This window comes from Adiantum capillus-veneris, chromosome 21 (assembly GCF_014529385.1).
Source record: "Adiantum capillus-veneris isolate H3 chromosome 21, ASM1452938v2, whole genome shotgun sequence".
Lineage (NCBI taxonomy): Eukaryota > Viridiplantae > Streptophyta > Polypodiopsida > Polypodiales > Pteridaceae > Adiantum > Adiantum capillus-veneris.
Genome location: NC_140951.1, coordinates 57,499,651 through 57,514,570, shown reverse-complemented (window position 1 = coordinate 57,514,570; position 14,920 = coordinate 57,499,651). Strand labels below are relative to the sequence as shown.

General features: G+C 44.2%; 1 protein-coding gene across 1 annotated transcript; it reads right to left on the bottom strand.

The window, feature by feature from the left end:
• Positions 1-8,917: 8,917 nt before the first annotated feature.
• Positions 8,918-14,136, bottom strand: LOC147430996 (pentatricopeptide repeat-containing protein At3g21470-like). The gene is made up of 4 exons (XM_086493612.1): positions 14,004-14,136; positions 13,841-13,881; positions 13,706-13,791; positions 8,918-12,284 (listed from the first exon to the last, which is right to left on the bottom strand). The coding sequence occupies exons 1-4, from the start codon at positions 14,134-14,136 to the stop codon at positions 11,816-11,818; spliced, it is 729 nt and encodes a 242-aa protein (XP_086349738.1). The 3' UTR covers positions 8,918-11,815.
• Positions 14,137-14,920: the final 784 nt, after the last annotated feature.

Here is a 14,920-nt window from a genome sequence, read left to right as displayed (position 1 = left end):
AACCAACCTCATTTGCAGGGCACAGGTAGGGCACGGCGCTCATTTGGTTTCCATGGAGGACCTTCATATGCTAAAGACCATATCAAGAACCGCAGGTGTGACAATGCATCTTGATGGCAAGCAGCTGGCAGAGCTCCTCTGTGAACTTGCGAAGGCCCGAGGAAGGTGCAAATTGGGTCCTCATCTCATCCGCAAGACGAACTCCAGCTCCTCCTCCTGCAGAATCATGCCCTCGAGATCATGCCCCATAGCCTGTCCACCACAGCTTGCAAGTGCAACTCTGAAGAGCTCTTCATGGACTCACCAATGAGAATTCCGACACAGTCTTGTTGGTACGTTGAAATCGAGCTGATCCCTTCACTCTGTTGTAAGGTCTCTGACCCCAACCAAAAAGAGCACCCTTGTACCATGAAATGATCATAATGGAAAAAAGTTACTATTTTTAGCAGTTTTTCGAATTCTATCAGTGCCATGATGTTTAGAATGTTATAAAGCTTCGAAATGTGAATTAAAATAATTTTTGTGAAAATTTTCTAAATATAGTAAGTGTTTGGTCACCCGACCCGTCTAGTTTTGACCGTCTCGAAAATCTGCACCCGTACCCCGAATTTGAAAAAAATGCATTTTCGAACCCCGTGGGGTTGCTAAATATGGCAGGTACTCGGTCCAGTATGCCTTAGTTAGAGCTCAGTATAGCAATTTACGGCATCAAAATGCGACCCGTATGGCCCGTTTTAGCCTAAAACCAATTTTTCATAAAATTGTCCGGGGAGGCACCGGGGGCCCGGGGTTGTGTGGGAACAGGTTCCAGGCCACTCCAGACCGGCTTTAGCAGCTAGGGGGCGCCCTCTTGCCTTGTGGGAGTCTTTGGGAAGTTTCCAAGCTTGCAACTAAGTGTGAGGACCAGTTAATTAAACCAACTGGACACTTGGTGGATAGGCAACTAGACTTGCCATGCAAGGACTGAGTGCTCACTCAGATGCTTATAGCAGCACAAATCGATTTTTAGCTTGAGGAGGCCTATTTAAAGGCATGCACACACACACACACACACACACACACCCATGCTCACACATACACCCAGTACACACACACACACACCTTGGGGAGGTGCTGCCGAAATTCTCATCTGGAGGATTCATTGGATCAGAAAAATCAGAGGATTCTCAGCCCCTAATCACGGTAATCATGGTTTAATTCTCATCTTTATTTTCCAAATTCCTTAGCTACTATGCTTAATCCTGGCTATAATTCCCTATAGCTTCTCTCTAAATCTCCATAGCTATACTCCATTACATAATCATCATTCAATTAGCTAAATTATGTAGCCATTCATCATCCTTAACCAAGGATTAATGCATGATTAGGAAAGATTCTCTCTCTAGGCAGCATAGTTAATAAATTGTAAGCTAGTAATAGTGTAGATTTGATGAAATTCATTCTTTTACCACTCAATAGTGTTGTAATTAAATTAGACTCAATCTTCTCCCACATTAAAATGTGATTAAGGCTGAAAATTAATCCGTCATTAGGCCATTAAGAAGAGAATTTTATGTCACACATGCCTGCGACAATTCTGCATCTTCATATTGCTCTAGGAAAATGAATGAGCTTGCTTACTTCATCTCTTTCGTGAATCAATTAGTAAAATTCTGAATTTCTTAATCATCTAAGCCAAGTAATTAACCCTAGAACCATTTCCCATAGGGTAAGTAAGGAATTACCCATAAAATTTCTAGGTCTCGAAGGAAAAATCTAATCTCTTGCCTAAGGAGGATTCTTTAATAATTCTAATCTGCCATTTGGTTGTTATGATGCTCTCGGACTTTAGCTCTTTTCTTCAAGTTTATCATTTAAAGTAGTGAGTAAAATGGCCCCGGTTAAGAGAACTCGCTTCGGTGGTGCCCACGACCACGAGGCGGGAACGAGCAATACAAATGGAAAAGGAAAAGCTCCCATGGTCGAACAAGCACCGGCCATCTCACGAGCCAATGACGAAGAAATGGAAGAGGTAGTTCACAGTTTTATTGAAGTTGTTTAATTTAACATTGCATACGTTTAGCTAGGAATGAACATAACCCCAAACATGTTGGAGAAATCCGACGGAAACCTCGACAATTGAATTCATTTGTATATTAAAGTCTAAAGTAGGAAAGAAATGATTGACGGATATACTGTTTGCAATAGGAAAGAATGTCTGCTAGGGAAAATTTAGCTCGGCATGTTCATTCTATTTCCAATGTTGAATTAGTCATGAACCCCCTCCTGATCTCACAGGGGGCAGAGTTCCTGGTTAAGGGCTCTTGAATCCACGACTGCTGGTTAAGCGGTGGATACCCACGACTGCTGATTAAGCGGTGGGAACCCACATCTGCTGGTTAAGCGGTGGGAATTTCCATGTCGTGCTTTCTATGCGGTGGACATATCTAGTTGTATGGGCAGCTAGGCGACAACGGGAGGAGTAAACTCTCGCTGGAGGGGGGATGTTGTACCTCCAGAACATTGGAATTTTAATGAATAAGTTTGAGTAGATTTTTTACTAGAATGTTGTCTTGGTGCCGCTTTGCAATGATTGAAGGACTGTCTTAACGAACAATGTGATTCGAAATTAATCAAGGAATGTTTACGTTGAACAATCATTGTGGTAGTAATTAGGTCACACAAGGAAGTGTGAGTGTGGGGGTGGAAAGTGGGGGCTTGGCTCAGGTTGCCAATGCCTATGAGATGGGTGGTCCCGATTGGTCGGGAACTCTCTGTCCCCATAGTGCTTACTTCGATATTAGTAACACTCATTGGCCCTAGAGTGGTGAAATCTCGAGAGTACATGCCTCTGAAACATGGGGAAAAAGACACTCGGGGTTTCTCTCCTCTTGGAAGGTGGGTCTTAGGATCGCTAGATAGTTTAAGTACGCTTTCCCTGCGAGGTGGAGCTAGATCTCCTTGCTAGTAGGCTCAAACTCGACTCACTTTGTGATGAGAGATCGTCCGCTAGTCGAACCCTAAACCATTTTGTTTGCTTCCGCAATAGATCTAGTGGCCACCAGGTTCACCATCAAATCCGCTGGTTGATACAGGGGGGTGGGGACCTCACATCTGCGTACCCACTCTCACTTTCTTTTGAAAGGAGAGCGGGTCATTCACCATTATCTGATGGGTGAGAATGGCATTCAGGAGCTGAGTTGGTCGTCTCGCCTTCTCTCTCTCTCTCTCTCTCTCTCTCTCTCTCTCTCTCTCTCTCTCTCTCTCTCTCTCTCTCTCTCTCTCTCTCTCTCTCTCTCTCTCTTTGAGGAAAACTTACAAAAAAAGCTCATATTCATTTAAGTTTCACCTTGACAATCATAACAACCAAAAATCCTTGATCTGCATTGATGCAACCAGGTCAAAGACACACAAAATCAACACACTGAAAGCCTTTGCAAGTACAATCTCAGAAACCATGAATCTTAATGTTGTCCTTCTTCACAAGCCCAGCCTACACAAGAAACTGCAACACATTCTTGCGTTGATTGCTTGACCCAGCTCGGGATCCTGAACTACAGTGCCATTTCAGCAAAACTCTTTTGTAGAACCGCTACCACAACAACCACCGCCTCCAGAACGATGCCTACCTCATCTCGAAGATGAACCATCCGTCAGTGTAGTAGTCCCACTTGATTGAGGTGTGGGGCCAGTCGGTGTAGGGGACACACTAGTTCTAGGCATAGGGGCGGCCGTAGTAGTTCTAGAGGAACCAACTCCCCAAAGGTTCTGTGCGTAACTAATCTGCTCTCGTGTGAATTGTGTCAAAAAGGAGCCCATCTGCTCAGGTGACATGCCGGTCGGAGTGACAGGAAAACTAAAACTAGGAGAGTATGTATCATCGTTATCGACCATGGCTACAGATACACAAACAACACAAATAAAATACGTTAGTTTTTAGATAAATGCTTAAGCAATACAAATAACGAAAAAACAAAGCTGCAACACAACTGATCAATGAATCTATCCAGTATTGTAGACTGATAAAAAGAGTTTTACAACAAAGCTCCTAGCAAAAATTAGTAGTTAATCTGTCATCTTCTATGAGAGCTGATGCACCAAAGATGCTTATCTCAATTTGTACTTCTGCATCTTCGTCATCAAACTCCACTTCTTCGTTGCTCTCCGCATCAACTTCAGTATTTGAAAGCTCATCTCTAGGTTCATGCATATGCTCATCACTCACCTCCAGCTCAAAATCCAAACTTATATCATACGTCGGCCCTGCACTTTGTTCATGAAGCTCTTCGACCTCAACTTCCAATCCTTCACACACTTGCTTGCTCTGTGGAGCAACTTGAACAACATAGAGCCAGCGCGGTTTAGATAGATCTTTTTCATCATTTTCTCTCCATAGTGGATCTAGTGTGAACACGACTTGTTCACAATGCTGCGAAAGTACGAATGTATCCTGCGCATCTGTCCACACCCGCATAGAGTTCACTTGGATCAATCCACTCTTGTATTTGCGCACAGTTGCATTAGGACCGCTGGTAATAACTTTGAACCACTTGACATCAAAGATAAAAATATCAAACTTTCTAAACCTAATCTTCAAGATGTCTTGGATGTAACCAAAGTATTCAAGCTGGGCTAGTCTCTATAATCTCATCCCTAGCACTACTCCTACTTTCTTGGATGAAGCTTGCCATAACACCACTGTCGAAGATGACCCTTTGTTTGTCTATTTGTTGCACTCTAAAGTGTTTTCCATGTGACCACAAAGCTCCATATTTGTGATACTGCAGCCACAAAATTGAAACAAACTTAAAGTTATGAAAGTAATGTGATCATGTGGAGATCGAAAAGGCAGTTGTGAAATTTATATGCCAATTGCAACCCCTTGACATCTCCTCTTTCTCTTCAGTAATCAACACTCCATTCCTCTTTACCTCTGAGATTTTCGCATCTAACCACCGCCCAATTGAAAAGTCATGCAATTTTTGAAGATGATCTGGAAAAGGAAGGTTTCTAGTGGCACGGTTGCGCTTGAATTGCAAGCGATCTATCAAGCGTTGTTGCTTTTCCTCTTTGTACCTCTCTAGCCACTTTTGCATGATGTTTGAGTTGAGAAGGCAAAATCTCATAACCTTTTCTCGCATTGTGATGTCCATCTTAGAGCCACAACCAGAGAGAGCAACGAGCAGGTAGAGAGAGAGAGAGAGAGAGAGAGAGAGAGAGAGAGAGAAGACGAGACGACCAACAACTGCCCCAGGTGAAGCTTCGTTGCTCATTGTGTATGTGTTGTGAGAGAGAGACAGAGACAAAGAGGGGGGGGGGGAATCCGTGGCGGCACTGCAGAACTTCGCTGGAGTTTGTAGCAACTAAAGATGGTAAGGTGAGCTTGTAGAAGGATAATGTGGAGGAGGCATGCACATCCCAAGAAAGACCAACGAGTTCCTGCGCCCAGTTAGTTGGAGAGAGAGAGAGAGAGAGAGAGAGAGAGAGAGAGAGAGAGGGAGGGAGAGAGTTGAGTGGTGGATCACTCGAGATGCCATGGCAGTTTCATCAGGTTCTCATGCGGCAGGGGAATATCACTCGAGAGTCAGGGATGGATATGGGAAAGTTGAGACAGAGAGAGAGGTGCAGGAGAGCGAATGCGCTCATCACAAAACGCCAAGAGCGTGTGTCTTTTTTATGCATGGAGTCAAAAGATGCACGCGCATACATGGAGAGGATTCGGTTTCCATACAAGACAGACCGATCAAGCTGGTGAAGAACGACCCGAAAGTGAAGCAAGAGGCACAGAGAGAGAGAGAGAGAGAGAGAGAGAGAGAGAGAGAGAGAGAGAGAGAGAGAGAGAGAGAGAGAGAGAGAGAGAGAGAGACAGAGACAGAGACAGAGAGAGAGAAGGCCAGACGACCAACAATTGCCCTAGGTAAAGCTTCGTTGCTCATTGCGTATGTGTTGTGTGTGTGTGTGTGTGTGTGAGAGAGAGAGAGAGAGAGAGAGGGGGGGGGGGGGGGAAGGGGGGGCATCCATGGCAGCACTGCAGAACTGCACTAGAGTTTGTAGAAACTAAAGATGGTAAGGTGAGTTTGTAGAAGGATAATGTGGAATATATATGATGATGGAGGCATGCACAGCCCAAGAAAGACCAGTTAGTTGGAGAGAGAGAGAGAGAGAGAGAGAGAGAGAGAGAGAGAGAGTTGAGCGGTCTCCAGATGCCATGGCGGTTTCATGAGGTTCTCATGTGGCAGCCCGGAATATCACTCGAGAGTCAGGGATTGATAGAGAGAGAGAGAGAGAGAGAGAGAGAGAGAAAGAGAGAGAGAGAGAGGGAGGTGCAGGGAGAGTGAATGCGCTCATCACAAAACGCCAAGAGCGTGTGTCCTTTTGATGCATGGCGTTGAAAGATGCACATGCATACATAGAGAGTGTTAGGAAATAAGACGTAGCTAAATAGATAATTGAGTAGATTACTTAATGGAGGGAGACAGATTTATATACACGAGATTATAGAGTAGAGAGAGAGAGAGAGAGAGAGTACACACGATATACGTGGTTCACCCAATGTGGGCTACGTCCACGTGAAAGCAGCCACTCAATGGCTTTAGTACTTCAAAACAAGAAGTAGTTTACAAAGGGATTATACCCTTAATGGAGCTCCCGCCTTGCTTCACTCTCACCACCTCACACTCACCTTGTTGCATCAACTTCACACTATGAAATGTGTGTAGAAATGGCCTCCTTTTATAGGCCAAAAGGGCTGCCCTCTCTTATGAGAGACAGCCATGTGTAGCCGCCCTTGTGCGAATAAGTCCAAATCGGACCCTCCAATCCGTCCATGTGTGGCCGCCCTTGAGAAGACAAGTCCGCTTTTGAATTCGGCCACCAGCCATTGAATTCGGCCACCGGCCATTGACTTCCGACCACCGGCCATCGGCCATTGACTACCGGCCACCGGCCAACCGACCGGTTATTTTCCGACCACTTTCCGGCCGCCGTCCGGCCATAATATTCCGGCGAAAAAGAATGTTCCGGCGAAAAAAAAAGTCTCGGGGGCCTCCGCCCCCGAGGCCTTTAAAGTTGCCCCTGATTCTTGTCCGTGAAAATTTTGGTTTCCGGTGAGTGATTTTCCTTCACGCACGATGGCTTCTCCTCATAATGGGGGCCTTACAAATGTGCGCTTTTACCACAGAAAATTACAAGGGTAAATCAGGCTCCATACTTAACAGAGAGGATTAGGTTTCCATACAAGACAGACCGATCAAGCTGGTGAAGACCAACTAGAAAGTGCAGCAAGAGGCCATCATCAAGGCTTTTATCGGCCGCAATCTGCTTGAGCAAAATGGCAAGTTTCTGAGGATGTTCTGGCCTGTTGTGGTTGGGTTCTTGATCCTTCACACACACACACACACACACATGGAAAGGCGTCACGGAAAGCTGCTCAAGGGCAAAATCGAGGTCTCCTCTCCCTCGAGTGCCATCACCAGTCTGAGCTCAAAAAACGAGTTTTTTCATGCAAAAAAACAAAACGAGAATGTGTGAACTATTGATAGTATTGCAAACATGGATGCGTGCGTGCGTGCTTGCGTGTGTAGATCGACTTGAGCGTTCCAACAAGACCTGTGTGCCTTCCCTTTCCTCCAACATGCTTTCCTCCTTGAGCATTTCTGAGTTTTGTTTGTTCTATAGAGACCAATCTTTGGTGTCTGCCTTTCTTTGTGTTGTTTGTTTGTATTACTCACTTCAGGGACATTCATAAATCACAAGGGAGGGCATATTAGTATCTATCTATACTATTATGAAAGGGGGAGGGATTCCCCCCCCCCCTCCCTTGACACATGGTGGCTTTTCTTGAGTCCGGTGCTCTCTTGGTAGTGTTCTATGAGCGGACAGTGAGACAGTGAGAATTTGAGAAAGAGACGAGAGAGAGAGAGAGAGAGAGAGAGAGAGAGAGAGAGAGAGAGTTGTTGCCTTGAGTCTTGATGTTTGTACCTACAAATTGCAATTGTGTGCTAGAGAGAGTGTAATAAGTGAGAGCAGATGATCCCCGACGGCCTCTGTATGCCTGTTTTTTGTGTGTAGCCCCATCAAAACCACATAGCCTTCGCATAGCCCCATCAAAACCGCTTTTCTAAGAAAAGTCCTCCGAAATTAAAAGATCCTTTGAGAAAAAAATAGCGGCCTGCTCTCCAACTAATAGCTTGCGTCAGTTGCCTCAGCACGACGACATTCTCTCTGATCTCTCTCTCACTCACTCACTCACACACACAATGCAATCACAACCTGAGGGAGAAGTTTCTTGACGGGCTCTGTGCACATTAGAGACCCGATACATTACCCAAGCTATACTATTATAAAAGGGCGAGGGATTCCGCCTCCCTGACACGTGGCATGATCTCCTTGCTCAGACAAGTGTCTCCTGCAACAGCAATGTGTGCGATGTGGAGAGAGAGGGAGAGATTTCGCCGGTGACTGTCCACACTAAGTGCAAACGCGCGCGCGCACACACACACACACACACAGCATTGTCGCATGTCTAGCTCAGGCATGCGAACATCGAGAAAGAGAGAATATTTGCCGTCGGCTACTGTCCAGGCATGCAGGAGGGCGGCAAAGTCGAGATGGCTAGGCGTAGGGTATCAGGACAATTGCCCAGGCTATTGGGGGCAATTGTGGGTAGTGCTCATTAGGAGGGAGACTAACGCTCACACGAAAGCAATGCTAGAAAAAAATCTATTTTAGAAACATAGAAACATCCCTCTAGGATTCAAAGAGAAAATCCTCCAATATAGTTGGCATTTTTTACAGTTTAACTCTATTTTGTTAAATTTTCCAATCAAATTTTTTCCTTCTCACTCTCTCTTCAATCCGTTGATTTGATTTTCCAACCGGCTCAAGCCTACACTGAGACACACTTTTCTCAAACATTGCACATAAGTGAAGAGGATGATACAAAGAACAAGGAGAGAGAGAGAGAGAGAGAGAGTGTGTACGGGAGGGATGGAGAAAAGGGAGAAAAAGAAGATGGGAGGAGAAAGAGAGAGTTAGAGGGCCCTCCCGCCAAGGGCTCAACACGTTGTCGCCAAGTTGTGTGCGCTAGCCGGGAAGACACGAGGTCCTTGGCTGTGAGAGTTTTGACAGAGAGAGGAGTAGTTTGACGTATGCTTTAAGTTGTCAACATAGGTGAAATTACACAAGAAAACTAGACGCTGAATTATTAACACCCTCCAAAATTCTCTATTAAGACCCTGCAGAATCCTCTTTGCTGATGATCATTGTTAAGGAAGTTACACGCTGCCAGGATAAGGCTTTGGCATTTTCTAGCATTGTCTATGCCACCCTCTGGCCTGGGCGTTTTTTCCAGTACTCTCCACACCATCGTTCTCTTTCTTCCTATTTTTAGTATGGCCCTTCCTTTTTCTTTTTCGAGATACTCTAGATCCATAGAGAAAACGAGAAACCACTTCTCTTATGACCCAAAAGTACCTAGAACATTTACCTCCCCATCAGCTTCCACATGTGTGCCTTGTAGAGATGCCCACATAATGGTAGGGATGGCTAGGACCAACTTACTGGCTAGAAACCTACGACCTTGATGTGCTCCCTTTACTACATGATCGAAGTATTGAAAGCATCATTCCCAAAATGAGTCCAAATCCATAGTCATGTGCATCCTTGTCTATAACTCCACGGCGACGTATTTACATGTCAGTCACTTTGGAAGACATAGAAGACTATGTACACTCTAGCAAGTAGCCTTACGCATCAAAATCTATTCGAATGGTTTTCTAACCATTATTTACGTTATGTACGTGTCATAACACGACATCCACCCCTCTGAACATGCACATCCTCCAGCATGTGCCAAACTCATTAACCACCACTTTTACTCCAAAAATACAAAGGAAGAAATCATTTGGAAACCAAAAATACAAAGGAAGAAATCCCAAGTAGAGCTAGTTCAGTGGGATATGGTTTTGATTCTCTATACATACACCCACAACAACGTTCTTTGAAGGTATATAAGTCCATCTAAGCATGATCCATAGCAATAACTTCAAAAAGCGTTTTTTGAATAGACGCTTTCTGATATCTAAATGCATATCTTGAGAGCATTTTCCTCTTCAACGATACCGATCATGCAATCATCCAGTGTTGTGCAATCATCAGCTAGGCTAGGCCTTATAGTTGCAAGACTATTGTTCATTTTTGTCTCTTGCTGGATTAGCGTTTTTGCTGCCATAACGCCCCATCATAAATGAAGGAGCTTCACCATCAGATGGAGGATCACTTGTGGACAATTTGAGTAGGAAATCATTCTGCCAAGGCTTGGCTTGCAACGGAGTTGACCAAGAAAATTCAGACTGTGAACAAGCGAAAGACCTTTTCTCAAATGGAGAAATGCCTTCGGATTGCATTTTTGCAAAATTGTACACTACAGATTTTCTCTCTCCATGTTCGATATATGGGCGAATCATTACATTCCAAGATACAGTGTCCCGTGCACCCACACCGTGACATGTGACAGTCATACCCTCCTGGAGTACTTAGAAGTCTATGGAAAAGTGATGCTCATTAAACAAGGTAATTTTTAGTTAATTCCGTGCAGAGGTCAACAAAGCCCTTTCAATCTCTTTACCCGTCTGCATATCTGCAGCATGAACAATTCGATGAGGTGAGTGGCCACCCTCACGTGCAAGATGCAAACGACCGTCTTCTCCTTGATCAACTGCTGCTCCCATAGCAATAAGCTCTTTCACCCTCTTTGGTCCTTCCCTGCAGACAACTTCAACTGCCTCCTTATCACACAAATAAGCTCCAGCAACAATAGTGTCCCATGCTCGCAGGTCACCAATTTACTGAGCTCGTGCAAGCAACCCTTGTTTAATGCATCTGAACTAAAATGGCATGTATTACTGTGCCTCAACTCAATTCACCATACACCTTGAACTGTCGGCAGCCTGACATCAACACAACCTACATGAGGAATAGAGCAACATAAATCTTCAAATTTGGCTGTAAACCTGTCAACTCCAAAAATGCCAAGAACACATTCGATATGCAAACAATTGATGTGCCAAATGTGGGAGCTATCTTCCTATGCCTTGCCCTGCATTGGATTGCACAAAGTAGTGTGCATGAAGTGCATCCTCCTCTATCCGAAGAAAACAAACCAAATCCTTGTCAAACATTCTTGTGCACTTCCAAGCAAACATTTTTCTGCATAACTGGTAATCAAAGATCAATAATACAACACCTCGCACTAGAAGCTTATCAAGAACATCATCAGCTGCTTTGTCAAGCTGAGGCAGGGTATTTCCAATAGCCAAAGCACCATGTTATCACACACTTTTAAATGCAAGGAAAAGTTACTGCATTACAGAACAGACCCCTCTGTCGCATCTCAGCGAAGCAGTGCTTGAAGACCGTTTCCATCTTCCGCAGAGTGAGCCACATCTGCCATACATGTCCATGAAAATATTGGCAACAAATATCTTTGTCAAACCCCACTTTGTATATAAGAGTGTGTGTTTCTTGGCCTTGTTCGATCACCCACCTTAAATTGCCAAAGACTTTTTCAATTGCAGCCGAAGACTGTTGCTTCTGGAGGCGTCCTTGTCGATCCCATTTGCTTCAAATATGAAAATGCTTATTCACTATCTCAATGATCAATATACCCCAATTGTGATTGAATTCCATGCTATCACATCTGGAAATAACAACTTATCGGCCTGAGCCTCTACAAGCTGTACCATGAAAAGTTAATAATGCCACAAAAGGGATGTCATCCATCCACAGTCACTTCATGGTGATTCTCTTGGCCTCTGCGAATAGCTTCTAAGCTAACTCAGGCTTTCAATGCACATACATATGTTCCAGCATCTTGAGGTTCCTCATTCGCTTGCATCCGTTGGAAGAAATTCAAGGTTTCCTCAGCAAGACCTCGCTTAGAATATTTTGCAATCATTTTATCTCGCAAAATTACATCTCGAACTGAAAGAGCATCAAAGATATCTCCTATTATTAGGAGCATGTTGCATTTTGCATAGACATCAAACAAAGAATTACCAACAACCTGCTTACCCACCGGAAGACCCTTTCTTTCAATCTTAGCTCTACGTTGATCTATGGCTCCTATCAGGCCACATGGCTTGAGGCTACAAACAAGTGTGATATAGTCAAGAGCACCTAGCTCATGCTGAGTCTGTTCATAGGAATAAAGTGACTCTTTACCATTTCCACTAGCTTGCACGACCCGCCTATGGCGGGTCTCGCTCGCTCTTACTAATGGTACAACGATAAGGCCTCGAGTGGTGCTTAGGCATGCCAACTCTATCTACATAAGCCCTATATTTAGAGAGAGAGAGAGAGAGAGAGAGAGAGAGAGAGAGAGAGAGAGAGAAAATGAAATGAAATGAAATGATATATTAACATCTTCAAAAGGCCAAAATGACCTATGAGACCATCAGATACAAAGTGGTGAATCTAATACAATGTCTGAAGTAAAAGTACAAAAAGTAGTACTGAATGTAAAAATGAAAACTGAAATTGAAGTGTGAAATGTGAAAATGTTGAATAGGCCCTCAATGACAATCTGTGTGTCGTGCTAGAATGCCTCTGATCCTCTGCTGGAGTTTCCATCGATGGAGTGTGCTCCTGTGTCTTGGTCGTGGTCGTCTAGATCTCCCGAGCTTAGCCACCCTGTCAATGAGGGTGCCTCTGGTATGAATGCGGGTACAACCCTGTGCTGGTGGTTGGTCTCCTGGCTCCCTTGATCCAAAGAAGTCTGTGATCTGTCTCTGTGACTGTCGTACTCCATGTCTCCTCAGGATACTATCTCTATGTCAGTGTAGCTCAAGTAGATATAAGCCAAGGCATCTCTGATCCTGATACTTCATGACTCTATCTAGGGGTCCAAAACCCTCCCTGAATAAGCAATGGAAGCGCCCTCGTATCTCATAATACACAGTACAGTGGCATATGTAGTGTAGCTCTATCTCTGGCTCTCTACCGCATAGTTGGCATATCCTAGACTCTGGTGGTATCCCTCTGAATCTACCCGTCTCAATCTCCAGCTGGTGTGAGGATGTGCAAATCTGACCAATAGCACATCGCAGACCATGAAAAAATGAGTGTCCATGTAGCTACCTAGTATGGTCACCAGCATGCTAAGTATGTTGTTTAACACAAGACTCTATTGTAGTTAGCATTCCTAGTATATTGGTGTACTATTTAGAGAGAGAGAGAGAGAAAGAGAGAGAGATGTGCTTGATGCCTTTCTCTATTGCTCGTAAATGATGGCGTCCTTTCTCCCCGTCTATCTATTTAATTTGTCGACCAAGGCACTGCCGAGCACGACGTTTTCTTTCGACAACAACTGACTAACAATATCATCATAAATTCTTTTGCTCATATCAGCATCTTGTGTAATGCCACATGCCTTAAAGGTGAAAATGTATGTGATTCCATTTGGAGAGATGCCCTCTCTTTGCATCTACTAAAAACATCCCAAAGATTCTTGACCCTGACCCTTGCCTTCAAGATGCAAGCATATGTGATTGCACCTGGAGAGACACTCTCGCTGTGCATCCATCGAAAAAAACCCTAAGCTTCCTCACCAATTTGTGCATATCCCACAATCAATGAGTTCCAAGAGACGACATCCCGGATAGGAAGCTTCTCAAGCACTTTTTGTGCTTGATGAAGTGCATCACATTTGGCATACATGTCGACCAACATGAAATTTTCTTTCAACAACCCATCACTAACACTATGATCATGAATTCTTTCTTCCATATCACCATCTTGTGTAATGCCACATGCCTTCAAGGTGCAAGGGCACATGATTGCATTTGGAGAAATGCCCTCTCACTTCATCTGCTAAAAACAACCAAGAGCATCCTGACCCTGAATCTGTTGGACATATCATGCAATCAATGTATTCCATGAGACAACATTGTGCACAGGAATCTTGTCGAGGACCTGCTACACTCTTCTCCTCTATATTTTCTTGTGTAGTGGTTATTAGTGGTTACTTGGCACTGCTTTCAGAGAGACACCCTCGCTTGCATCTGTTGAGAACAACCCAGAGCTTCTTTGCCCTACCCAAGTTTCCAAAGCACCCAGAGCTTCCTGACCCTGACCCTTGCCTTCAAGATGCAAGCGCATGTGATTAAATCTAGAGAGACAACCTCGGCTCGCATACGCCAAAAACAGCCCATAGCTTTTTGACCCTAATCCTTGCCTTTAAGATGGAAGCATATATGTGCATCTAAAGAGACACCCTCCCTTCACATCCGTTGAAAACAACCCACCGCTTCTTGCCCCTACGTCCCAAGTTGTCCATATTCTGTAATCGGTGCATTCCAAGAGACAACAGCATTCGAGACAAGAAGCTCCTTGAGCACTTTTTTTGCTTTATGAAGTGCATCACATTTGGCATGTCGACCAAGGCAGTGCTAAGCATGATGTTTTCTTTCAACAACCCCAAACTAACAATATCAACATGAATTATTTTGCCCATATCAGCATGTTGTGTGATGTCACATGCCTTCAACGTGCAAGTGTATGTGATCTCTTCATGCCGCTATCATTTGTACCTGCCAAAAACAACCCAAAGCTTCTTGGCCCTCTCCAAATTGGGCATATCCTCTTGCACACGACAACATTCTAGACAGGAAGCTCCTTAAGGACTTTTTCTACTTTATGAGGCGCACCACATTTGGCATACATGTCAACCAAGGCAGTGCCAAGCATGACGTTTTCTTTCAACAACACCTGTCCATATCAACGTCTTGTGTAATTCCACATGCCTTCAAGATACAAGTGTACGTAATTGCATTTGAGGAGATTCCCTCTCTTTTCATCTGCTGAAAATAGCCCATAGCTTCCTAACCCCGACCCTTGCTTTCAAGATGAAAGTGTATGTGATTGCATTGTCATAATAATCAAT